The sequence below is a fragment of the Trichechus manatus genome, unplaced genomic scaffold (genome assembly GCF_000243295.1).
Source record: "Trichechus manatus latirostris isolate Lorelei unplaced genomic scaffold, TriManLat1.0 scaffold00060, whole genome shotgun sequence".
Classification (NCBI taxonomy): domain Eukaryota; kingdom Metazoa; phylum Chordata; class Mammalia; order Sirenia; family Trichechidae; genus Trichechus; species Trichechus manatus.
In genome coordinates this window covers 13267474-13293951 of record NW_004443996.1, presented here as the reverse complement: position 1 = coordinate 13293951, position 26478 = coordinate 13267474, and the positions used below count along the sequence as shown (strand labels likewise).

Here is a 26478-nt window from a genome sequence, read left to right as displayed (position 1 = left end):
AAAAGTCAGCAGTTGGAATCCACTAGCCGCTCCTTGGAAACCCTATGGGGCAGTTCTATTCTGTCCTATAGGGTCGCTATGAGTTGGAACTGACTCCACGGCACACAACAATAACAACAACATGAATTAATATTTTCCTACAGAAGGAAGTATAGTGGTAAAGTGTATGAACTCTTAATGTGGACTGCTTAAGTTTGAATCTACCACTTACAAGCCGAGACCCTGAACAAATCATTAAACCTCTTTTGTACGTCAGTTATCTCATCTGTAAAACGAGGATGACAGTATCCACTTCTGAGTTTTATGAGCATTAGCTAATCTAGGAAAGATATGTTTCCTATTAACATTGATTCTGTTGTAACTAGAGCAATTATATAGCATTTTTTTATTCAAAAAGGGTGGGGGCAAAGGGGACCTGGGCCTTTCCTGACTTTTGCGAGGTCCCGACTATTAAATAAGGTCACGTAGCAGCGCAACAGAAGAAAGAATTTCATCTGGGGAGCCCGGAAACCAAGGAAGTTGTGCAAAAGGAGGTGACATTTGCATTAATCCTGGTAGGGCTGCTGGAATTCCATGGGGTAGGGGGTAGCGCTTTTCCCAAGGCGATTGTGAGCTTCTCTTTCCGCACTGACAGTCATCTGGCGCGGCGCTGCAGCTGTCTAGACGCTGCTCGGGGGAACAGCGCTGCAGCAGCGGCCTCCGGCTTCGCACACTCTTTCCACATCCGCTCCAGCCCCACCCTGTTCCTGTCCCGTCCACCTGCAGGTCAGGAAGCTCCGCCTCCCCGCTCCTGCCCCTAGTCTCGAAGGTTCCTCCCCACCCCCAGCTCGCTGCGTGCCGGACGTGACAACTGGAAGCCGCACGTCTCTCCTGCCCCATCCCAGACAGACAACTCCTTAGAGCAATCGCAGGGCTCCAGCCCCTTTGGGCCCCGTCCAATGGCGGCTGCTCTTCTCCCCGCGCACTGCGCGATGGGCCAGGAAAGGGCGGAGCGGAAGGAGGAGCGTGGAGAAGCCCCCTGGTCCTGGCCTGCGCGCTGCGTTCGATTTTCCAGACGCGTGCTCAGCACACCTCAACTATCGCGGTTGCTGTTCGCTGCCGCTGTGTGATTCCCGAGCCACTCGCCTCCGCTGTATTGCCAAGATGTCTCTTTCTAACAAGCTTACTCTGGACAAGCTGGACGTGAAAGGGAAACGGGTGGTCATGAGGTAATTATACATGTTTTCCTGCCTTCCGGGCCGGGGAGAGTTGGCTGCCCACCTGCTCGAAGTTGCTTTAGTCCCCGCTCGGCCCTAGGGGTCTTAGGCTTGCAGGGCGAGGCTGTCCTCTGTTGTGGCTGAAGCTGGGCCAGGGTTTGATTGTGTCTTTACCGCATTTCCACCAGCCCAGAAAGTGAGGCACAGTCGCCCTTTGGGGATGGATCACACGGAGGAAGGGCCCAGATTGTCGGAACCCATTTTGCCCTCTTTCCTATTCCTGAAATGCACGTCCGTCGCCTCCAGCTCCCAGACGGCGAGATGGGACCTAATAGTTATCTTACAAATCCCTAGGCCTAAGGAAGGGACCTTGAGAGGTCATTTAGTTAATTTCCCTTCCCCCACTGCCCTAGATCATCCCAGAGGAATGAGAAACGGCCCACATTTCGCAGGTTCCTTCTCAAAAGGAAATCTTCCCCAGAGGATAGGATGTTGATTTAAATGTTCAAGATTGAACCTTCCTAAAGAGTAGGTCGCTATGAGTCGGAATCGACTCCAGGGCTACGGGTTTGGTTTTTGGTTAAAGAGTTGGGGGCGGGAGGGTGAGGTGGGGCAGAACGCAGCAGAGCAGGCCCTGCAGAGCTTATGTAACAGGCCTCTGCTGCTGTACCATGTCGTTGGGTTCCAGGCCATGGGTTTTGCATCAGGATTGTTACTCATGCTGAGTAATGGTAGAGCAAGGTGTAGCTGTTCATTTTTGCGGTCCTCCAGCCTCACCCCTAAGTCTGGCTAGAGAAGAGGGATATTAGAAGTGGGGAGGGATCCCGCATGCGCTTTGGGATCTCTTATTCAGCACATGTGGAGCCCTGCTCACTTACCAAACATGGTTTCTCCTTTATCTCCCAGAATTACTAGTAAGGGTTGTGGAACTATTACATTTATCCTTTTTGTAACATGTGGTGCATGTGTGCATGCCAGGAGCACAGTGCAGGAGGATAGTTAGGTATGTAACTGATGGACTTGATTGTTCATATAACTTGATAGGATCCATGGGTGGTGGTTTTGGGCGGCCATAAGTATTTGCCTTATAGCACTATGCAGTTTTGTCCTTTTTGGGAATTTGGTTGATTGATGGGCAGACATGTGAATGGTGTGATCCAGCTCCTTTCCCAATTTGGGCAGGTTCAAGTGAGGGCATCTTTTGAATATTAACAGGCACATAAGCTAGTAGGGGATCTTCCTTTACCCGAGCCTTAAACACATCCGGGCACTTAGTAGTTGGAGAGCTGTATGGGTACCGTAAGAGTTCATGTAGCTCTCCCCTTGCCTCTTAATTTCATTATGGCCAATTAAAAAAAAAAACAAAAACGAAACCCATCAAGCCCATTCCGAATCATAGCGACCTGTAGGACAGAGTAGAGCTGCCCCATAGGGTTTCCAAAGAGCAGCTGGTGTATTTGAACTACTGACCTTTTGGTTAGCAGCCAAGCACTTAACCACTGAATCACCAGGGCTCCATTATGGCCAATATGAGGTTGCAAATAGTCTTCTCTGCCTTCCTATGGAGATAGTTGAAAGAACCCAATAGATGAGAAACACTTGTGTCCACATTTTCCCAAATGACATGGGCCTTTGTAATCTGGACAAAGTAGGAATCACAGCCATCCTAGTATTAGATAAGGGCCCCTTGTGATCCTCAGACAACTGTGGGATTGCTATTGTTAGTTGCCATTGAGTCAGCTCTGACTCATGGTAACCTTATGTATAACAGAATGAAACGTTGCCTGGTCCTGTGCCATCTTCATGATTGTTGGTATGTTAGACCCTATGAAAAATAAAGGACAGGTGGACAGTTGTATGCAACCAGCTCTTGTTAGGTGCCGTCGAGTCAGTTCTGACTCATAACCACCCTGTAGGTTTTATTTCCTCCCATCTCCACTCTGCTCAAGGTCATGTCTGACTTAAATCCAGGTGCATGTACCAGCTGAAAGAAAAGGGATGGGGCATCATGCTGGTCATTTTCCTATACTTGCAGACTTAGGCTTTCCTTTCCCCAGGGAATCTGACTTGAGGAATTAACTGGGCTCAGGGTGGGACTGGAGGAGGTGCTTCTCTTTTCTCCCTCTGGACCTAATATCATGAAATGTCTTTCTTCCCGGGGGCTCAAAGTTTCATTCAGCACAGATTAACTCAGAGCCTTGAAATGATTGGCTAGTCCTGTTTTGATGATGGAAACTGACCTGTCCAAGATCATTGAGCTGACAAGTTAGTGGCACAGCTAGGACTAGAACTTGGGTCTCCTGGCTACCAACCAGATCCTCTGAATACTCTGACATAGTGAAATAGATCATTTTGTTTTTTTTGCTGAAGGTTGCAATCAGGAATTTTTTCCCAGTAATCTGTGGATAAATTATATTTCTGGGGGCTGAGGACAGGAAGTTACTTTGTTCCCAGATTATTAATGTGTCTCTTTTGAACAGATAGTCACATCGTATGACTACTTTTTGGAAGAGCCTAGGCAGCTTTGTGATGTCAGTGTAATTCCTTTTTGTTTCAATGCCCTTATGTGGTGGTTGTTGGTAGTGTTTAAGAAATGGGGACTCCTGAGTAGTGGCTACTTCAGTTACCTCTGTTTGTCCTGCAGAAGGGAACGCTTATGTTTGCTGATTGTCCTGGTCCCCTGGTTTGTATTGCCAAGGGAAAATTACTGATTTAATGAGGAAACTTTAGATAGCTAGAAATCTCTGGCTGGTTCCACCTCACTTATTAGGACTCCAATTGACCTTATAGGCCTTTATAGTTTATGCAAGTAAGCTTCCTGCTTATTTTTGCAATGTCATTTCCTTTCTTTCCTTCACAGGTTGCCTGCCATGCCCCTTTGCCTGCTTGTAAAACACTTCCCTTTTGCATAGTCCCCTGTTTTTTGAGGTTTTTTTTTTTTTTTAATTGAGTGTTTTCCTCTAACTTGTAACTTGTTAAGCAACAGCCTTGCTGTAGTGGAAAGAAAAACAGAGAGGCAAAACTGAAAACAGAGGGAAAAAAAAGACTCTTTAACACAGGCATGTTGTTGTTGTGTGCCATTGAGTCGATTCCGACCACAGCCACCCTATATGACACAGTAGAACTGCCCCGTAGAGTTTCCTAGGTTGTAATCTTTACAGGAGCAGATCTCCAGGTCTTTTCTTCTGTGGAGCTGCTGGTGGGTTCCAACCTCGGGCCTTTTGGTTAGCAGCCGTGTACTTAACCACTGTGCCACCAGGGCTCCTTAACACAGGCATAATATCCCAATTTTCCAGTAATGGACAGTGAAGCAATGGTGGGCACGGCTCCTTTGAGAGTTTTTAATGGAACTGGACCTGGACTCCTGAGATTTCAGGTGCTAGAGACTTAATATTCTTATTCTAACTATATCAGTTTTTTTAAACATCTTATTTTAAAATAATTGCAGATTCACAGGAGGTGGCCGAGGTAGTACTGAGAGGTACTGTGTATAGTTCACCTAGTTTTCCTTAGTGTAATATAAAATTGACATCACACAATGTGTGTGTACAGTTCTATGACATTTCATCACATTTGTAGATTTGTATAAAGACCACTGCAATCAAGATACAGAACTGTTCATCACTACAAAGATCTCCCTCAATGCTACCCCTTTATAGTCACACCCCCTCTTCCCCACTCCTATTCTCCGTCCTGCCCCTAACCCTTGATAACTACTAATCTGTTCTCCATTTCTAAAATTTTGTCATTTCAAAAATGTTATATAAATGAAATCATATACTATTTAACCTTTTGGAATTGGCATTTTTCACTCAGCCCAAGTCCCTCAAGCTTCATCCAAGTTGTTGTATATATCAATAGTTCATTTGTTTTTATTGCTGAGTAGTATTCCATGGTATGGATATACCACAGTTTGTTTAATCATTTACCCTCTGAAGAATATTTGCATTCTCTCCAGGTTTTGGCTATTACAAATAAAGTTGCTATGAACATTTGTGTACAAGTCTTGGTATAGACATTTGCTTTTATTTCTCTTGGGTAAACACTTAGTGGAATTGCTGGGTTATACGGACACTGTGTTTTCCAAAGTGGCTGCACCATTTTATATTCCACAAGCCATATATGAATGATATTTCTCTGCATCCTTGTCAGCATTTGGTGGTGCCATTATTTTTTTTTTATCCAATCTGGTAGGTGTATGTAGTGTTATCTGACTTTGTGCCTGAGACAAAGCTCAGGAGTGTTTCAGGGTAGTGGAAAAGGGAGGGGTGCAGATTTCAGACAAAGGTGGAACCTATGGGCAAGAGCAGCTCCTGTGGTGTCCTCTTCAAGGTGAAACTAAAAGCAGAGCTGTTTGAGAATCTAGGAGATGATGAGGGGAGGTAATCCAGAGAGAAATGAGAAGAGAGTACACCTTCAATTTTCTTAGTAGGCTGACGCCATGGAAGCTTGGATAGATGAGATAGATTCTTGAGTATTTCTGCCCAGACAGGTTTCTTTCTGTAAGGGTTTAGGGGTAGGGAACAGCACTGCAAGGGGTAGCTTGTGCTCACCCTCTTGCCTTTAACCCTTTTTCTGAGAGGCTACATGTGGGGAAATGACCCATGGTAATGGGATACTCTATCCTCTTTGGAATGCACTTTAAGGCTGGCAAGTACCTTGTTCAGGATATTTAAAGAAGATACTTAAAATCAGAATCAAGTGGTCTCACATCCATGATCACTTACTAAGGGAGTATTGGAAAATGCTAGAGGAAGGATGGAGCTTTATGGTCAAGGACAGCAGCAGCAATCTTTGATCTAGGTCATACCTTCCCTATACTTCTTAAGTGAGTAATGATGTTTATAGTAACGGTTGATCTTACCTTTTAAATCACAGAATAACATTTTGGAAAAGTATTAACATATGCAACGATAGCTAACACTTATATGGCACTTACCCCTGTGTGGCGTAACTGGTTAAGCGCTTGACTAATGGCGATTCGAACCCATCAGAGGCACCTTGGAAGAAATGTGTGGCACTGTGTTTCCAAAAGGTCACAGCCTTGAAAACTGTATGGAGTGCAGTTCTACTCTGACACACATGGGGTCACCATGAGTCAGAATTAACTTGATGGCAACTGGCTTTTTTTTTTTTTTTGGTGTGTGCCAGGTAATCTTCTAAGGTGGTCATGCCATCTTAATCACTTCCCTTCTAATTGTGTTTGGCAAGTGGGCAGGGTCACATGCCTCACCCTCTCCTCTGGGGCTTCTTCTTTTTTGCCTGTGTTTTGCTTTAAAGGTACTTACTGTGTGAACTTGGTACCAGACACTGGGTTTCTTCCTAGTCTCAATGCCCCAGACTTTTTCTCCAAAAAGAATATTTTCTTGGTGTGTTTTATTTTTCTAGTTAATTTTTTTCTTTTGTATGATCGTAGATTTACAAACCAAAACCAAACCAAACTCAATTGCCATCAAGTCGATTCCAACTCATAGTGACCCTATAGAACAGAGTAGAACTGCCCCATAGAGTTTCCAAGGAGCACCTGGTGGATTCGAACTGCCGACCTTTTGGTTAGCAGCCATAGCACTTAACCACTATGCCACCAGGGTAAGGACCTAGAAATAGTATCAAAGGAATCAGAATCAAGATACACTCCTTATTACCCCTTACCTTCTAGTTGCAACTGTCATGCAAGTCCCGGATAGAAATATTTTAGATGGAATTGGTTTTAGCTTTCCTGGCCTTCAGGGCTAGTTCCTGTGATTTAAGTTAGGTTTTATTGTTAATTTAAAAAAATTTTTTATTAAAGATACATATACTTCAAAGGGTACAAATCATAAGCTTAAAGATTTATTACAAAATGAACACATTTGTGTAATCATCCAAGTCAAGAAATAGAACATTGCCAGAAGCACCTTCTGGTGCCTTATTCGAGTCACTACTCCCAACCTCCTCTTCATGGATAACCACTCTCTTGACTTCTCTTAATTATTTTCAGGGTGAGTTTTGAACTTCGTACTTATTTAACTGGTTCACTAAAAGTGTCTCTCCTACTCTTTAGGGAACAGTAAGTTGATTATGGCCTGAACCTGAAACTGTTTCTTTTTTTAGGGTGGACTTTAATGTTCCTATGAAGAACAACCAGATAACAAACAACCAGAGGTAAGATCCCTGCTAAGCCATGGGCTGGGTTTAAGATATATGTGGTATTGGAGTGTAGGATTAAATGGTTTTCCTTTTTTATTGTAGAACTAACCCAATTTAAGCCATATGATCTTGGCTTTCCACCAGCCTACCATCTGATCCACTTTTCTACGATCTTATCCACTTTATGAGAATGTCAAAATTGATGTTCTAAATTTATGAGAATATAGAAATAGAAAAAATAATCATCAGAATGATTTTTTTTCTCCCCTCTGTTTTTTGAAAATTTGAAAAATTTTGGGTTATGCATTTTTAAAGAATATCAAACAAAATTTAAGGTTACCTGGCTCCCCTTGGAAAATGAAAAACTGTGCAAGGGAAAGATTTTTTAATACCAATAATTATTAAACTTACATGTAGTTTTACAAGCCCCTATTCTAGTTGGGGAGCCCTGGTGGTATAGTGGTTAAGAGCTTGGCTGCTAACCAAAAGGTTGGCAGTTGGAATCCACCAGTCAATTCTGACTCATAGCAGTTCTATAGGACAGAGTAGAACCGCCCCATAGGGTTTCCAAGGCTGTAATCTTTACGGAAGCAGACTGTCACATCTTTCTCTCATGGAGCGGCTAGTGGGTTGGAACCACCGATCTTTCACTTAGCAGCCAAGCACTTTAACCACTGTACCACCATGGATCCTTCCAACTAGAATGAAAAAGAAAAAGCCAAACCTGATGCCATCGAGTCGATTCTGATTCACAGGGACCCTGTAGGACAGGGAGAACTGCCCTATAGAGTTTCCAAGGCTCTAAATCTTCACGGAAGCAGACTGCCACATCTTTCTCCTGTGGAGCGGCAGCTGGGTTCAAACTGCCAACCTTTCAGTTAGCAGCCAAATGCTTTAACCAACCACGGTGCCATCAGGGCTCCTTACGTGTGGTTAAACCCAAAAAAAACAAACTTGTTGCTGTCGAGTCAATTCCGACTCATAGTGACCCTATAGGACAGAGTAGAACTGCCCCGTAGGGTTTCCAAGGAGTGGCTGGTAGATTCGAACCACTACGCCATCAGGGTTAGTGGCTACCATATTGAATGGTCTAGGTCTAGACCCAGAACATCTTCAGGTCTTGGCTGGAGAATAGAGCCTTGCATTCTGCCAAGCACATCTCTGCTGCACCATAGTGGCAAGGCCATTGTACAATGCAGTTCTGACCCCTCTTGATTTTCGTTATTTTCTGCAGTACACAGGAAAGATTGGAAATATGCTACATTAAGGTATTTCATGAATAAAGAGCAGAGGAACATGTCTGGGTAAATCGCTCATTTTCAGAAATTATGAAGTTGATTAACAAAATGAAGCATTAAAAATAATAGAACTTGCTGATGGGGATAGCCCTGAAAATTAATTAATTTGATTTCATTGGGCAAACTTTGTACCTGATAAGGTTTCTTCTTTATTTGAGATAATTGCATTTTTATATCTGTTAAATGGCATAAGATATTTTAGCAACATAACTGTTTTTTTTTTATCATTCCATTCTCTGCTCCAGTGTCACCTTATCAGAGAGATGTTCCCTGACAACTCTTATCTAAAATACTCCCACCACCACCACTGTCCCTAGTCATTCTCTTTCCCCTACTTTGCTTTATCTTCTCCTTAGCTCTTATCACCATCTGATATATTATGTATATATTTGTTTATTGTCTCTCCCTCCACCAGAATTTCACATCTATGAGAGCAGAGATTGTTTTGTTTATTCTTGTATTCTCAGAATTTGGGATGATGCTTGGCATAAAAGAAGTGTGTAATAAGTATCTGTTGAATAAATAAATGATTTTCTCTGTTATCAATTTTAATTTCTTATAAACTAGCAAAAACTGAAGGCTAGAAGTATATTTGTGACAAAAATTTAAAATGTTTAAAAGAAGTTTATTTTCTGATTAAACTATAATGTAATAAATGTGCTGTATTATGTAAACCAAGTTCTATAATAATTCATTTTTTTCCTAAATAAAAAAAGTGACTTAGTATCTATAATGGGTGAAGAAAAGTTACTACATATATTTCAATTTTCCACAAATTTCCTTTGATGGCTTCAAAATTTGGGAATTTTATATGTCTTCCACAGTCACATAATTGGGATGGTTTGGGGTTCTCCAAGATCATCCACATATTTAGTGATTTGCTAGAAGGATTCATGGGAACTTGGCACATAGCAGTACTCATAGCTAAGATTTATTATAGAAAAAGGATATATGGCGGGAGCAGCAAGGGAAAAAGACACAGGCAGAGTCTGGAGAAATCCATGCACAGGCTTCTGATGCTCTCTCCCTCCTGTGAGGCGAGGTAAGGCGACAAACTGAGTGCTCCTTTCTCCAGCAGTGAAAAATAACGGTGACATCTGTGTGATGTTTCTGCCCAAGGAAGCCCATTAGAAGCTCAGCTCTTGAGATGTTTATTGGGGGATAGTCATGTAGGCACTGTCTGCCTAGCAAATACTAAAATTTCAGAGTCCTAAAGGGAAGCAGGTGTTCAGCATAAATCACATTGTACAGATAGTCTAGGAACTGTGAATGGCCCTTATCAGTTACAGAACTGAGGACCACTTAGAAAGCCAAGTTCCTAGGTACCAGCTAAGGGTCAACTTTGCAAGCAGGTCCTTCTAAAGATAGCCCCAGGTCTACTATTGTAACTCTTTTCTGCACAAGGGGTAAATTCATGAGACTGTATAATCCTAAGTAAAGGATTGACAGCCTATGTAGCTTTCTCTGAATATGAGAGGACTACCACTGAGTTACTGGTAGTAGATTTGAAGGAGTTTGGAGAAGAAAAAGGGCTTTATGTCTTATAAGATTGTGAATAAAATAGTACTCACTAATTCCTGGGAGTAACCTTGCTCTATCTGCTGTCTCCTTTTGGTTGCAGGATCAAGGCTGCCACCCCAAGCATCAAATTCTGCTTGGACAATGGAGCCAAGTCAGTTGTTCTTATGAGCCACCTGGGCCGGCCTGATGGTGTCCCCATGCCTGACAAGTACTCCTTAGAAGCAGTTGCTGTAGAACTCAGATCTTTGCTGGGCAAGTAAGTGCTAGGCTCTGGTGTTGCTGGACTCTGTGACAGGAGTTGTTACTAAGTATGTTGTTAGTAGTTCTTAAGTGTCAGACTACTCAAGTCTCTCCATCTCTTGCTCTTCTCAGGGATGTTCTGTTCTTGAAGGACTGCGTGGGCCCAGAAGTGGAGAAAGCCTGTGCTGACCCAGCTTTTGGTTCTGTCATCCTACTAGAAAACCTCCGCTTTCATGTGGAGGAAGAAGGGAAGGGAAAAGACGCTTCTGGGAACAAGGTGGGACCTATGATTTTGACATTATTAGGGGTGAGACTCTGAGCCCTGGTGGCGCACTGGTTAAGAGCTATGGCTGCTAACCAAAAGGTCAGCAGTTCAAGTCCACCGGCCACTCACCGGAAACCCTGTGGGGGCGGTTCGACTCTGTCCTCTAGGGTCACTATGAGTCGGAATTGACACGATGGCAATAGTTTGTTTGTTTTTTTTTTTTTTTTTGTTAGGGGTGAGACTGATTGAAGAATAGAGGGAGCTCATTTTTTTCCTTAAAAACATTTTATTGAAAGTATGACATACGTATAAAAATGTACAAATCATAAGTGGATAGCTCAAAGAATTATCACAAAGTAAACAGATATGTAACCACCACCCAGGTCAAGGAATAGAATATTACCAGAACCCCAGAAGCCCTCCTCATGCTCAAGTGGTTTTGAAATACCTTTGAAAAATACGTGAACACCATTCACATGTAAGTGTATTTGGTGAATATGCTAAATTCTGATTGTCCGTTTGTTATACACCCGGCCTAAGAAACATGAGGACTTTTTTCTGAAAGTTAATTTTTTTCAGAGAGATAATCACATCAGAAGGGTAGGCTGTGATTCCCAAGTTCTAATAGCAAGCATTCACAGGGTGGTTGTGCGGGTGAGTGTCCGTGCTACACCAGCTGTTCCTCCAGAAGAGCCAGTTTGAGATTTTTTTTTTGTCTGTAAGTCAAAGCTAGAACAAAATTTTCTAAGCAATAGGCCCTGATGCATTATGGAATGACAGTCTGTATTCATATTTGGAAAGAGAATTAGCTTATAGCTTGATCTCGGAACTTTTATTTGTTTTGTTGTTGCTGAGAATATACACAGCAAAATATATACCAATTCAAGTTTCTACATGTACAATTCACTGAAACTGGTAACATTTTTCAAGTTGTGCAGCCATTCTCACCCTCCTTTTCTAGTTATTCCTCCCCCATTAACATAAACTCACTGCCCCCTAAGTTTCCTATCTAATCTTTCGAGTTGCTGTTGTCAATTTGATCCCATATAGATAGTTCTTAAAAGAGCATAATGCTCAAGGCAGACATTTTTTACTAGTCAAGCTAAACTATTGTTTGATTTTAAGAAGACTTCAGGGAATATTTTTGGTTTAAGGTTTAAAGATTATCTCAGGGCAGTAGTTCCAGGGGTTCATCCAGCCTCCCTGGCTCCAGAAAGTCTGAATTCCATGAGAATTTGAAATTCTGTTCTGCAGTTTCCCCATTTTGATCAAGATTCTTCTGTATAATCTTTGATCAAAATGTTCAGTAAAGGTAGCCAGGCACCATCCAGTCCTTCTGGAGGCAGTTTTTCATGGAAGCAATTAGCCACATATTCCGTTTCTTGTCCTATTTCTGACTCTTCTTCCTCTCTTCCTCCAGGTGAATAGAGACTAATTGTTTGTTGTGCCTTGGATGGCTGCTTGCATTGAGCTTGGTACTTTTAAAACAGTGAATTAAATTTGGTATATTTGGGATTTTCTTATAAAAGAATTATCTCAGCAGAAATGTACTTTCTTAAGTCAAGTGGAAAAGGACTATTTGAGATGTTGAATGTAGTTAGGTAAATGATGGTCATGATGATATTTCCTTGGTTTTAAGACTTTTTTTTTAAAAGTATAGAACATTTTCTTGTGGATCTCTCTTTGTGATAAGGAGGTATAGGTATCATCCTCATTTTATAGATAAAGAAACCAAGTCTCAGAAAGTTAGAGGTGGTGGTGCTGTTGCTGGGCCATTAGATCAGCAAACTTTTTCTGTAAAGGACCAGATAGTAAATATTTTAGGCTTTGTGGGCCATACAGTCTGTTGCAGTGGCGTATGGTCTCTGTTGGAACTTTAACTCTGTCCTTGTAGAGCAAAAGCAGCCAAAGACAATCCACAAGTTATATTACCTTGACCTGACTAGCAGAATTCAGTTATTAAATGATAAAGCTGACTCTTTGAGGATGATTTTGAATTTGCCAAATGGCTAGACGGGAAGCTGAAGACACTCTAGTACTTTCCACTTTTAAGGTCTTTAGTATCTTGGGGAGCAAGATGCTATCAGATTCTCATGTCAATTTCCTTTTGTACTTCTGACATTTCTTAAGGTCATCAGGAGTGCCTGCTTTCAAGCAGTTTCTTTTCTTAGCACAACAGGCTCTGGTCTTATTATACCTTTGGCATGGTTTTGCTACAGTAGTAGGAGTCAAATGCTGCTGATCTTAAGTGTGGTGCCCTTTTAAACTGAAACTCAAGATGCACAAACTTAAGGGATTAGAAATGGCAGGAGGCAACCAGAAAATTGAAGTAAAACCTTTTTTTCAGGAAACGATGGACTGACTTTGCTAGTCTATAACTTTTTTTTTTTTTTAAATAATATTGTGTTTTCAGTGAAGGTTTACACAGCAGTTTAGGTTCCCGTTCAACAATTTCTACACAAGTTGTTTAGTGACATGGGTTACATTCTTCACAATGTGTGAGCATTCTCATTTCTGTTCTGGTTGTTCCATTTCCATCAGTCTAGTTTCCCTGCCCCCTTACATTCTTATCTTTGGTTTAAAGTAATTGTTGACCTTTGGTCTCATATAGGTGATTCTTTTTAAAGGAGCACAGTACATATGGGTGATATTCATTATTTTGTGAGCATATCTGTTATTTACCTACAGGGTGACCTCGGGTTAGTTTTGTTTCAAGGTTTGAAGAGTATCTCAGGGCAAAAGTCTCTGGGAGTCCTTCAGTCTCAACGAGTCCAGTAGGTTTGGGTTTTTTTTTTTTTTTAGGAATTTGAGGTTCTGTTCCACATTTGTCTTCCATTCTGTCAGGGTTCATCTATTGTGGCCCTGATTGGAACAGTCTGTAGTGGTATCTGGGCACCATGTAGTTCTTCTTGTCTCAGGGTAGATGAGTCCATGAATCGTGTAGACTATATGTCCTGTAGACTAGTTTCTTCTAGTCTGTAACTTCCTAGTTAATTAACTTTATATTTAGTGCCCAGTGGCTTTTAATACCTGAAATTTCAGGAGCTAGTCATGAGTTAAAAATGGATTAAAAAAACAAAGTGAGTGCATTAAATTTTTTTTTTATTCAGAGTGCCTGTCTTGATCTTTTGGGAACATTCTCTTCCTTCTAATGATTGGCCGATCAGAAATTAGAAATGAGTTCTGGTATTATTTTTTCTATAGCACCTTTTTCATGAAGATCTTTCAATTTACCCTATTTTTCCTCAAACAGTTTTTAAATAGAGGGGTTATCATGTCTTCTTGATAGATGGGAAAATTTCAGGGACAGAGCAACTTGCCAAAGTTTACACAGTGAATTAGTCTTAGAGCTGGGCTTAGAACCCAGGCCTTGTGACATTTGGGCAGTGTTATCATTACTCAAAGTATCATCTTCCAGTCACCAGTGGCAGATGATATTCCATTCTAGAGAGATTATAGAGGCACTGGAGTCTTTAATTTTACTATTAGTGCCTCTGCATTCTTTGAGTCAGCAGAAGAAGGCTCCATTCTTTGTGGGAGCCTACTTCATCTCCTTTATACATAGGAGGATAGGAGTGGGCAGTGACTAAAGTGAACATCTGTTCGAGGCTGTGTACTCTTCTCCTGCATGTTTATTTTCTGTGCATCTTTGTTTAGTCTCCTGCCAGAGACTCTGCTCATCCTGCCATCCTGATTTTTGGAGATCCCTGGATGGCGAGCTGACATTTCAAAGCCCTATTTTCACTCCTACTTTTTTCTTTTCTCTTTTGTAAAAGTGTATTTCTTCCTTTCTCAAATGCCTAACTTCCAGAGAAGTCTATAAAATATCCCCTTTTAACCAATATAAAATGTTTCTGAGGTCCTTAAATTTAGTGGAAGCCTTTTCTGTTGTCATGTTTCCATGTGGCTTTTTGTCCCAGCCTGCCCTTGTTGCTTTTTTTGAGGAATGTGTGTGAGGACTTCTGTTTCCCCCTTGCAGAAAAGGCTTTGATAGCCAGCCACTTGTGAGCCAAGTAATACTAACTTTTTAAGGAGGATTATGTTAAAATGAGGAAATGACTCAAGATAGGGAGAGGAAGCGGTAATCACAATCTCATCCTAGGGGATAGGATAGAGGCCAAAGGGATGTGGTTAGCTTCACACCATATCCACTTTGTTTAGAGGTTAAGCCGTGGTTCAGAAATCTTAGGTTTGCAGTTTGAGCGAAGTTGAGGGAAAGCAGAAACATGCAGAAATGACCAAAAGAAGAAAGAATAGCTCTTTTTACCAGCTGTAAAAAATTGCTATCCCACCAGCTCTGGGTCTCTAGAGATATTTAAGAGGATTCTTGGTGGTATGAAATGCTTTTACAGTTGTCTTTGGAGCCAACAAATTTTCTGTGTTGCTTTTTTAAATTTTTTTTTTCCCTGCAGGTTAAAGCCGAGCCAGCCAAAATGGAAGCCTTCCGGGCTTCACTTTCCAAGCTAGGTGATATCTACGTCAATGATGCTTTTGGCACTGCTCACCGAGCCCACAGGTACCAAGAGCCTTGTCCAGTGTTGGGTGAGAGCACTATTCCTGTTGACTCAAGCAGCCTAAGCTCTGGGTTGCTTTTGGAGATTTCTGTATTATACCATGATCCTTTGGGTTTCTGTGTCTAATTGGTGCTACCACTGTGGCTCTTGTTGAGTATCCTTGATCCAAAAAGGAAATAAAAGTAAAAAATGCTGGATATTGTGGAGTTTTTCAACAAGGCATGCTAGTCTTTAGGAAGAGGGTGCTCTTTCACACTTTGGATATTTCATGTAGAGTTCTCCACTTATGAATGTTATGAGACCAGAATCTTATGCTATCAGTAGGCAGCAAATCGAAGAATCCTTTTCTGTTGTTATCAACTTTCTGAAGACTTATTACGATTAATCCTTGGCCTGCTGAAGACTATTAATTGGGTAACTTCAATTCTCCCTAAGGTCATTGCTTTTTATTTGTTTCCCTTGACTCTGCACTATTAGTCAAAAGCCTTATCTTGTACCTAAGTGTTTTTGTTGCAGTTTAGGGTGCAAACTGTTAAGCGCTTGGCTGTTAACCGAAAGGTTGGCTGTTAGAATCCACCCAGCTGCTCTGTAGGAGAAAGACCTAGTGATCTGCTTCCATAAAGATAACAGCCAAGAAAACCCTATGGCACAGTTCTACTCTGTCACAAGGGGTCGTCGCTATGAGTTGGAATTGCCTTAACGGCACCCAACAACAACAACAGGGATGAAAACCATGGTCTCATAGAGTCTCAAAAATGAAAGTATTTCAGTGATAAGGAGATGGCCTCTGGAACTGAGAGAAATGATGGGAATTGACTAGAATCTGAATGTCTTTGGTTTTTTGTAGTTCCATGGTGGGAGTGAATCTGCCACAGAAGGCTGGTGGTTTCTTGATGAAGAAGGAGCTGAATTACTTTGCCAAAGCCTTGGAGAGCCCAGAGCGACCCTTCCTGGCCATCCTGGGCGGGTATGAAAAAGTCTTTAAGATCACACTTTAAGTAGTGTGGTTGCCTGGTAGTAGGGCATAACTTGGGTGGTTTATTGTCAGCTAGTACAGTTAAACCAGGCAATTGAGGAAAATTTAATAGACTATTTGTAAAGGTATGGGAAACCAAAAAGGGATGGTGCAATAATCTGGGCTAGCAACAGCCATTATCATATCCCTGGTCCTGAAGGGACAAGGAGTGGCAGAATCCAGAAAGGGTAGTTGTGTGGAGAGGGCCCTCTGACAGGAACTGTAGCCTTTAGTTAAGGGACATAGTGATGGTCATCTGGCAGGGAAGAAGCCAGGGAAATAAATACTCTTGATCTCCCTCCAATCTCTTGTGGATTCATGTCCCACCCCCAGTTGGCTGAAACTCAACTGGAAGCCGGAGGGCAAGGGAGCCTGTTGGTATAGCCCATGCAGGTTAACCTCCTGGGACAGAGAATAGGGCAGAGAAAGATAGAAAATGGTTCTGGAAGGAAGAAGGGAAAGGATCCACCATAGATGGTCATTTGACAATTTTGAGGCACTTAAGCCTTTCACCTGCATATAATCTGGTAAGGTATAACTATGAAAACCTCCTCATATGTGTTTAAAATATCACTTCAACCTCATTTTTCCAGATCACATAGCTATTTTATATTTTCTCCTTTGGGGAAGGTACCATGTGGATGATGATATTCTGATAGTTTAGTTAAAAATAGAAATTTTCGAATTGAGGCTAGGAGGAGATAAATCTTAGGTGATGAAGTAGGGACAGAGAGCTGAGACTGCTAAAAGAGATAGATACTTCCTGTCACCTGATATGGCTATCTAGGTAACAGCCTCTTAATGGCTGGAAGTGCCTGACCCTTCTATGAGTAGGGTTCTTTTCCAGGGGACTGAACACACTCAGCATTTCCCTATGAAAGTTGACTCAGGGTTTGGGTGTCAATTTCAGGTAACAGTTGCTCTGCAGGCTTTATGAGCCCAGTTTCAGGATCCAGAAAAAAATTTGGGTGGGTACAGGTTGTTATCTGTGTCTTGCTCTTGAAAAAAGGTGTGTTCCTGAAAGATTACCTGTCTTGTGCACTGGGCTGTAAAGGTCAGACTCGGATCTTTGCTTCCCTAGAGGTTAGGATTTGAGCCCTCTGGTTTTGTTCTCCAACCTTCGGTAGGCCTGGAATATGGGAATGAGTGCCACCTAGTGGTTATGATTAGGTTTTAACCTTAATCTGAATAGCTGTTTTTGGGAAGTTGGTGTGGAGGTTTTTTGCCACTTTTCTAGATGTGTAGTCTCCCTAGCGATTAACAATTGTTTTTCTGAAAAATGTATATTTTATTAAAAAACTTTATTGTGCAAACATTCAAAGATGTACAGAAGTTGAGAGAATAGTATAATAACCCCTCAATTGCCAGTCTTGTTTCATTTTATCCCCCTACTTTTTTGTCAGGAGCATTTTGAAGCAAGCCTTAGAAATCATATAATTTCACTTAAAGTACTTCTGTATGCATCTCTTAACTGATAAGGAGATTTATTTTAAATAACATGTTACATCTAACAAAATTTAACAACATTGTGAATATTATCTGCTACCTAGTTTGTATTCAGATGTCCTCAATTATCTTGAAAATATTTTTTTTACAATTGGTTTATTTGAATCAGGATCCAGACAAAGTCCATGCATTGCATTTGGGTGTTGCCAGCCAGTTGCCGTCAAGTCAGTTCCAACTCATGGTGGCCCCATATGTGTCAGTAAAACTGTGCTCCATAATAGGGTTTTCAGTGGTTGATTTTTTCAGAAGTAGATCACCAAACCTTTCTTCTGAGGCACCTTTCGGTGTGCAAAAGGTTAACGTGCTAACCCAAAGGTTGAAGTTTCAAGTCCACCCAGAAGTGCCTTGGAAGAAGGGCCTGGCAATTTGGTTGTTAGCTATCTTTTAGTCTATAATAGTCCCTTCCTTATTATTTTTCATTCATTGATTTGTTGAAGAAATAGGCATTTGAGCTGTAGAATGCCCCATTCTTTAGAAGAGGTTCAGTATTTTTTCTCCCTTTTATTTATGTGACACATACACACACATATATATATATTTTAAATACAAATTGTCCATTTAGCCATTCTTCCTTGGTGGCAACCACTCTTTACAAGTGAAATAAGCAGTCTCTTGCCACCCATTCCCCCCACATTACTGTTATTTCATACCTCTGTTTCACAAATCCTAGCATAGGGCCTCTCACAGATTAGGCACCTTATTGTTTATTGAATGAAGAGGGAAACAGACCTAAGGTGATTTGTCCATTTAAGTGGGATTTAGATACATAGGAATATATATGTAAGGCAAGCTATTACGTATGGGAAGGATTTTAAAGGTTATGCTTCAAGTGAATTTGCTTGTTTAGTTTGAATATTTTTTCTCACAGGGAGGTGAAAGGTACATCTGTATTTATTCTTATTTCTCTCTACTAGAATATAAGCTCCAAAAGGGAGCTTTGTTTTGACCACTGCTGTTTCTTAAAGACCTAGAACAGTGCTTGGCACAGAATAAGTGCTCAATAATTGTGTTAAATTGAATGGTCCAAAAGAATAATTAATAAATGTCATAAAGCAGATGTCCCAACAACTGAACTTAGCCGTAAGGATGTGAATTTATACTAGGAATATCCGTCTATTCTAGCTCAGTGTATATTTATTTGGTATACAGCCTGATCAGTGTTCTAAGGTTAGGACGGTTCTGAGTGGGCTCAGGGATCCTGGGCACAATTAACAGTCTTGACCCTCTGAGTTATTTTTTGGGGGGTGATGCAAAATAGACCTATTGGGAACCCCTGGTTTCTTTAGAGAAGAGTAGGTTCTTCTAAGCCCTTGCTTAGAAATTTATTAGCCTTTTAGGTTGGACAAACAGAGCAGTGTCAGCCAGTATTTCTGTCAGTTTGTGGGACGTTTCTCTGTACCCGTGCCTTGATACAAATACTCAGGCCCAATATAATATGAATTCTTTAGTCCATTGTTTGTTCTTTTGATGATGATTCTCACTTTCCTTTTTAGAGCTAAAGTTGCAGACAAGATCCAGCTGATCAATAATATGCTGGACAAAGTCAATGAGATGATTATTGGTGGTGGAATGGCTTTTACCTTTCTTAAAGTGCTCAACAGCATGGAGGTAGGAAAACTGACAAGTGGATGTCAAATAGCTCTCCATGATAAATAGTAGGTTATGTAAGTCTAAAAAGAAAACCAGATTCTGATATGAGTCCCCAAAACTCCCCATACTTTTATTTATTTTGGTGGGTTCTTTTGTCTTTACATTGTCCTTTTATATTGTGTCTGGTTCCTGTCTGCTTTACGAGGCAATCATATTTTTAGTATATAGGCTCATCATCATTATCTTGACTCTTCTGTGTAGATTGGCACTTCTCTGTTTGATGAAGAAGGAGCCAAGATTGTCAAAGACCTGATGTCCAAAGCTGAGAAGAATGGTGTGAAGATTACCTTGCCTGTTGACTTTGTCACCGCTGACAAGTTTGATGAGAATGCCAAGACTGGCCAAGCCACCGTGGCCTCTGGCATACCCGCTGGCTGGATGGTGAGTCACTTTGGGTAGTTTGTAGTATGAGTGAACAGAAACTTTTTGTTACCTTAATTCAGCCAACAAGCACGTCTTTAAAAAAACAATCTCGACAGGAGATGTCTGTCAGAGAGAGCTCTAAAGTGAGGCCCTTTTTGTTGGAGCATCCATGTAGAAAAGCAGTAGGATCAGATTACTATTGTCTTCATCAGTAACATGGGGGGCAAAACCATTTTTGGTTTCTTCATCCATTTTATTAAGTACTGTGTGCTAGGGATTGTGCTAAGTTCTTTCATGGCTTGGGCTGTTCTGGATTATGTTACTACCTTGAAACGTGTGAAATCTTTTTTATATGAAAAACATTAAAATAGTAGAAGTATACTGATTATAAGCCAGGAAAAATGTATATGTGTATATTAAAAGAGTAATATGAATAGTTGATTTTAATGTTCAGCAAAACCCACATATTATCATTGTACTAGCTCTATAAAACTATCACGTTGACATACTAGTTTGCTTGTCATTTTCATTTTGCTCAGCATTTGGGTTTTCTTTAATTAAGTGGTTCTCAAAGTGTGGTTCCAAGACCAGCACCATCAGCATCATTTTGGAACTTGTTAAAATGCAAGTTCTTTGGTCCCACCCTAGACCTACTTATCAGAAACTCAGGGGGTGAGGCATAGCAGTTTGTGTTTTAACAAGCCCTCCAGGTGATTCTGATGAACTCCAAAGTTTGAGAACCACTGGTCTAGTTCAGTATTTCTAAACCTCAGCACTATAGACATCTTGAGCCAGATAGTTTTTCTTTGTGGGGGACTGTGTGTATTGTGGGATGTTTGAAGTGTCCCTGGTCACTAGACGCCCATAGCACACCAAAACTGTTTCCAGACATTGCCCCTGGGGAGGGGCAGAATTGACCCTGGCTGAAAACCACATATCTAGTTCTTCAGTGTCATAAGTAGTGTGGCTAAGAATGTCTTTCCACCACCCATCTGTCAGTTTGTAGTCTGGTGGTTTGTGGGTTGCTATAATGTTGGAAGCTATGCCACTGGTATTTCAAATACCAGCAGGGTCACCCATGGTGGACAGGTTTCAGTGGAGCGCTCAGATTAACACAGACTAGGAGGAAATGCCTGATCTACTAAAAATTAGCCAATGAAAACCCTATGGATCACAACAGAATACTGTCTGATATAGTGCTGGCAGTTGAGCCCTCCAGATTGGAAGGAACTCAAATTACACAGTGGCCACAATAATGGACTCGAGCATACCAGTGATTGTAAAGGTGGTGCAGGACTGGGCAGTGTTTTGTTCCGTTGTACGTGGGGTTGCCATGAGTCAGAGCTGACTTGACAGCAGCTAACAACAAGAATGATGTCTTTATCAAATAACTTTTGAGGTTGTGCCTTAAGACTCTTAAATTTTTTAGTCAAAGGGCATGTACTGCTTTGTAATTCTGTAAGACTGAAGAGTTTCTTTTGGTTCTAGAAAAAACTGATGTTTAGCCTTGAGTTCTGGTCTTGGTGGGGGTGGTATTTGCTCCTCTAACTAGGTTTTCTTAGTAGCTCATCCTCTCTTTTTAATTCTACCCTTAGGGCTTGGACTGTGGTCCTGAGAGCAGCAAGAAGTATGCTGAGGCTGTCGCTCGGGCTAAGCAGATTGTGTGGAACGGACCTGTGGGAGTATTTGAATGGGAAGCTTTTGCCCGGGGAACCAAAGCTCTCATGGATGAAGTGGTAAAAGCCACTTCCAGGGGCTGCATCACCATCATAGGTAAGGGGTCCTGTACAAAGCTAATATTCATGAGCTGGCAGAATTCTGATCAGGGGAAGGTAGAAAGGAAGTGGTTAACTTTTCCTGGGTTTCTTGGCTCTGGGTGAGAATCTTGAGAGCTAACAGGTATGTAATTCATGGAGCTGCCTCTTGATGGGATGGAGTTGAGTGTTTATCAGCTACCTTTTGGGCTTGAGAGCCCACTGCCACATAGTTTTGGTGCCAATTCTTTGTCTTTTTTCTTTTCTTTCCCTTTGTACCTGGCCTTCATCCAACAGGTGGTGGAGACACTGCCACTTGCTGTGCCAAATGGAACACAGAGGATAAAGTCAGCCATGTGAGCACTGGGGGTGGTGCTAGTCTGGAGCTCCTGGAAGGTGAGGTTCCTTCCCTTTTTCCTGCTTGTTAGCGGGTGGGGAGGCTGTGCAGGGAGACGTGGGTAGAATGGAGTGGAGGAAGTCAGGTAGGTGGTTTTGTCATTAGCAGTCATTAGCTGGGCAGTAAAAATGGGGACTTCAGATAAAGCTCGTGGCATCCATTTGAGGTGGGGATGGACAGATAGGAAAACTTATTCTTAAAAGAGGTAGACTTATTCTCTAGTAGACCTGGGACCCAAAATGCAAGTTTCTTAACGCCTGGCCATATACCCTAAAGAAGACCTGATACATTATTGGGAAGATAGGTGGTGGCAGATCTGGCTTGGTGGGCCCTATAGTAATGCTGTCTCTCTGTGTGTACTCTCTCAAAAACAGGTAAAGTCCTTCCTGGGGTGGCTGCTCTCAGCAGTGTTTAGTATTTTCCTGCCCTTTGGTTCCTGTGCACAGTCCTAAGTCAACTTAGTACTTTCCTTTGTATCTCCACTTGGCATTAGCTAAAATCTTCCCCCATGTCAAGATTCAGCTAGTGGCCAAGAGATGAAGCACCAGGAACCCTTAAACAGGTTCACAGCATCTCATCTTTATTGCACCCTGGATTTTCCTACATTCTTCAAGATCCCATTTGAATTCCTTAGTGGCTAACCCATTGTGCTTTCTAGTGTGCATATTTATATTCTGCCTGTTAAAAGAAAGTGAGCTGTGTTAGCTTAGTTCTTTAAGTTGCTTACTCTGATTAGCTTTGTCACTGTTTCATTATTGGCATGGAAAGAAGATGAAATTCCAGTTTTAGATAGGGATGAGGACAAAGTTGATGATTTATTAAACAATAAAATTGTCGATTTAAACTGGGATTTTTTTTCCTGTCATACTTTGTTAGGATGGGTGAGAACAGAATATTGGGGGAAGGGATCAAATAATCTACATTTCTCAATGCAAGAAATGGGGCAGCAGCAGTAGGGTGATGCAGGGGATTAGATAAATGTTTAGTCTTCATCAAGGGCCTGCTTACAGCAGACATTGTGCTGGTGCTTTATTTTAAATTTTATTTTTTATCAGTTATACATGATAATAATTTAAAAAGTCAAGGCTTTAACAAAAAATAGGCCTCAGCCCATTCCTCCTGTTTCTGATTCCCACTCCCCAGAGATGACTGCTTTTAACTGTTTTTCTCTAGTATTTACCTCTGTGTTTCTAAGTAAGATGCTAATACTGTGAACATCTCGATTTTTTAAAAGGTTATTTATTAATACCTTCCATTCCACATATACTTCCCCTTCCTCATTCTTGCAATAGTTTTGTCATAATTATAGATTAGATCAATTGTCTACATTGACTGTAAATACTATTCACAGCTGAACTATATTGTATGCTATTATATAATTTTTTATTTTCGGGTTAATTTTTTTAATTTTTTTTCTGTGTACATTATCACTAATTCTCTAATCTGCTAGAAGTATAAATGTCAATATATGAAAACATTTTAGGCAGTCTGTTTCTTTTTATTGGAGACATCCCTCCTGGAGTACTTCGTGCTCCTGCTTCAGTTTATATTGGCTGCTCTCCAGGTTTGCTGTACAGTTGTTGCTCTGGGATTTCCTGTAACTCCCTTGAGGATTCCTTTCATCTCCTGTGTTGGACTCCCTTTTTCTTGAATACCATTTTTCCCTTTTTTGTTTTACTCTCATTTTCGTGGAACACAAGATTAACCACTTCTGAGAAAGGGTGCTTGGGAGGTAAATTTTTTGAGACCCTTATACTTGATTACTAGTTTGGCTATATATAGAATTTTTGCCTGGATATCACTTTTTCACACTTGAAGGCATTGCTTCGTTGTCATTGTTAAGAATCTAATGCCATTCTGATTCTTTTACTGTCCTTGTGGTTTTTCTCTTCCAGTCTATTGCCATTTTAATGGGATTTTGGGAGAGAACAGAATAAGTGATTTCAAAGGCCATATTTAACCAGAAATTCTGTGCTGGGCATTTTACATGCAAGATATATATTTCACTATTATGAATGTGGAAACCCTGGTGGCATAGTGGTTAAGTGCTACAACTGCTAACCAAAAGGTTGGCAGTTCAAATCCACCAGGTGCTCCTTGGAAACTCTGTGGGGCAGTTCTACTCTGTCCTGTCGGGTCGCTATGAGTTGGAATTGACTCGACAAGGGTTTTTTTTGGTGTTATGAAGAAATAGTTAACTCTTGGACAAGATCACAGAGCTAGTAAGTAACAGCAGAGATTCAAGTCCAGGTTTGTCTGACTCCAAAGGCTTTTTCATTGTGCCTCGCTTCCTAAAAATGATGCTTCTAGACTAGGACTTTTTTGCTTGACTCTGGAGATAACAGCAAAAATTTTGATGGCTGTTTTAAACAAAAATTTGAAGGCTCATGTTTTCTGAAAAATGTATTTTAATACTGTACCCATATTTTTAGTTGATTTTAATGTGTTTTAACTTAGTTGAATAAAACTGACATTCTGTGTAGATGCACCATGTTTGTGCACACCTCTAAGGGTACTCTGGTTTGAGAAGCAGGAATTCTAGTCCAGTCTTTTTACATATGAGGCCCAGAGGTTCATGCTACCCATAGATCCAGCAAATTAATGTCATAGTTGAGCTAGAATTTAGGTAAACTGATGACCTCCTTTTCCCTGACTACCTTTCCCCCAACATTATGAAAAATTTCAAATGTACAGAGGCTTTGAAAAAAACTGTAAACACCCATAAACCCAGCACCTAGGCTCTACAATACCCCAAGTCATCCATGACCTTTTTTTAAAATCCCTGATTACCTTGTAAGTAGTTTCTACTAGATTCTGCTTCTAGTATCTTCCCCCATTTATTTGGGTTATTAATCCAGAGAATGAATGGGGAAATTCCAGTCATGGAACAACTTGGCAAAATAAGCCAAATATTTGAGGACCCACTATGTGCTTAGGACATGGTGAAGGGAATATAAGATACAATTTATATCCTGAAGGAATTTACAACCTAGTTGTAGAAGACAAGGTGTTCCAGACAAGGAACACTTAATGAGCATATAAACTAGAATAGTATGGGATGTTCTTCCTGATTTAATATAGCATTATGAATTGTTTATAATATTGCAAAGGCTTAAGTGGGAAATTCACTTTTAACCCCCAAACAATATATGTATGCCTATATACAGAAAAAAAAAAACCTGTTATAAATGAATCAGTCTGTTCTTTAGCTTAGTGTTTCTTGCTTTTTTTCATGTCCAAGGGGTTTGCACATGATACAAAAGTCAAAAAGGGGTATACAATGAGAAGGGTTTTTCCTACCCCTGTCCACTAGCTACCAGTTTCCCTCCCCAGAAACAACCACTGTAAAACCAGTTTCCTTCTATCTAGAGGTATTTAATGTGTATAAAAGGCATATCTGGGTGTGTGTGTATACACACCGACACAAACACATGTATTTACTGTGCATATTATACACAGTTTTGTACCTGCTGTTCTGACTGCACTGTTTCTTTCCTACCTCTTGAGTAGGACTTCCTTCTCTCTGGATTCCTTGAACCTTAGTGTACATCTTCCATTTTCCCCCCATGCTGGCTGTATTACTATATTTATGCTGTGATCAATGACACTTGTTTCCTACTTGTAAAATGAAGAACTTGCGATGAGAGTGCCCCACGTCATTCATCATCTGTACATTTTTTTTTTTAAGTTCACTTAGAAGATAGAGGACAAAAGCTGTCTTTAGTCATTCTCAGAGCTAGATTTAGTTGGAAAAATTAGGGAAGGGAGGATCTGCAAGATAAGGAGTCTTCATCTAAAAGAGCAAACCACTCACCAGCTAACCTATTAAAGGAGTGAATACTCAGACTGCAACCCTAATTGTATGCACAAATTTCCACCAAAGACAGAATATGTTATGCTTTTAATAGATTTAAACACATTTGACTCATTTTTATTTTGTTTTACTGAGTCATGCTGATTCCAGATAAAAGTAAGAAATTCCCTTAATTCATCCATTAAACAAATCTTAATTGCTTGTTGGCCCTCAGAATTACGGAATCTCTTAAAAGACAAAACTGAAAAACACTGATAATGCTCAATTTGTTATTAATAACCTTGGAACACATAATTCCTTATAGTTATACAGCAATTTACAATTCTGAAAGAACTTTCACATATACCAGCGAAACCCTCACAACATCCCTGTGAGGTAGGCAGGGTAGGTGTTATCTTCCTATTACTGCTGAGGAGAACAAGGCTTAGGTGAAGTAAGGTCACAGAGTTCGTAAAAGAAGCCAGGACTAGAGTCTAGGCCTTACATGTTGCCTCCCTGAGAACATTCAAGTAATGAAATCCTATGCCCTATACTCAACATTTCTCTCCTATTGTTTTTATAAGTTTTATAGCACGTTTCCCTAACATCTAAAAACAAACTGTGATGAGACGTGTCTACCCTTTTACTGGACTACTGCTCAGACTTATTAAATACCATCCTTAGATAAAACTTAGTTTAAGTTTTGAGGGTCCTTGGCTACAAATTCTAAATTATGAAGTAAACTATTTTAGAAAACTCTGCAAATGTATTCCTAAGTTGAACTTAAACTAAACAAAACAAGTCTGTTTATATTTCTGAAAGCTTTATAATCTTTCC

General features: G+C 40.8%; 1 protein-coding gene across 1 annotated transcript; it reads left to right on the top strand.

Moving 5' to 3' along the window:
* The first annotated feature begins 921 nt into the window (after positions 1–921).
* Positions 922–25031, top strand: PGK1 (phosphoglycerate kinase 1). Its single transcript, XM_004378893.3, has 11 exons — positions 922–1208; positions 7290–7340; positions 10245–10400; positions 10517–10661; positions 15062–15165; positions 16011–16130; positions 19178–19292; positions 19536–19715; positions 21293–21470; positions 21749–21847; positions 22223–25031. The coding sequence occupies exons 1-11, from the start codon at positions 1144–1146 to the stop codon at positions 22261–22263; spliced, it is 1254 nt and encodes a 417-aa protein (XP_004378950.1). The 5' UTR covers positions 922–1143; the 3' UTR covers positions 22264–25031.
* The last annotated feature ends 1447 nt before the right edge of the window (positions 25032–26478 follow it).

What these genes read in the sequence shown, in the direction of transcription:
- PGK1 (XM_004378893.3), top strand. Translation starts at nt 1,144, where the DNA reads ATGTCTCTTTCTAACAAGCTTACTCTGGACAAGCTGGACGTGAAAGGG. An exon ending in CAGATAACAAACAACCAGAG is followed by an intron (nt 7,341 to 10,244) that starts GTAAGATCCCTG and finishes TTTTGGTTGCAG; the next exon opens with GATCAAGGCTGCCACCCCAA. An exon ending in GGGCTGCATCACCATCATAG is followed by an intron (nt 21,471 to 21,748) that starts GTAAGGGGTCCT and finishes TTCATCCAACAG; the next exon opens with GTGGTGGAGACACTGCCACT.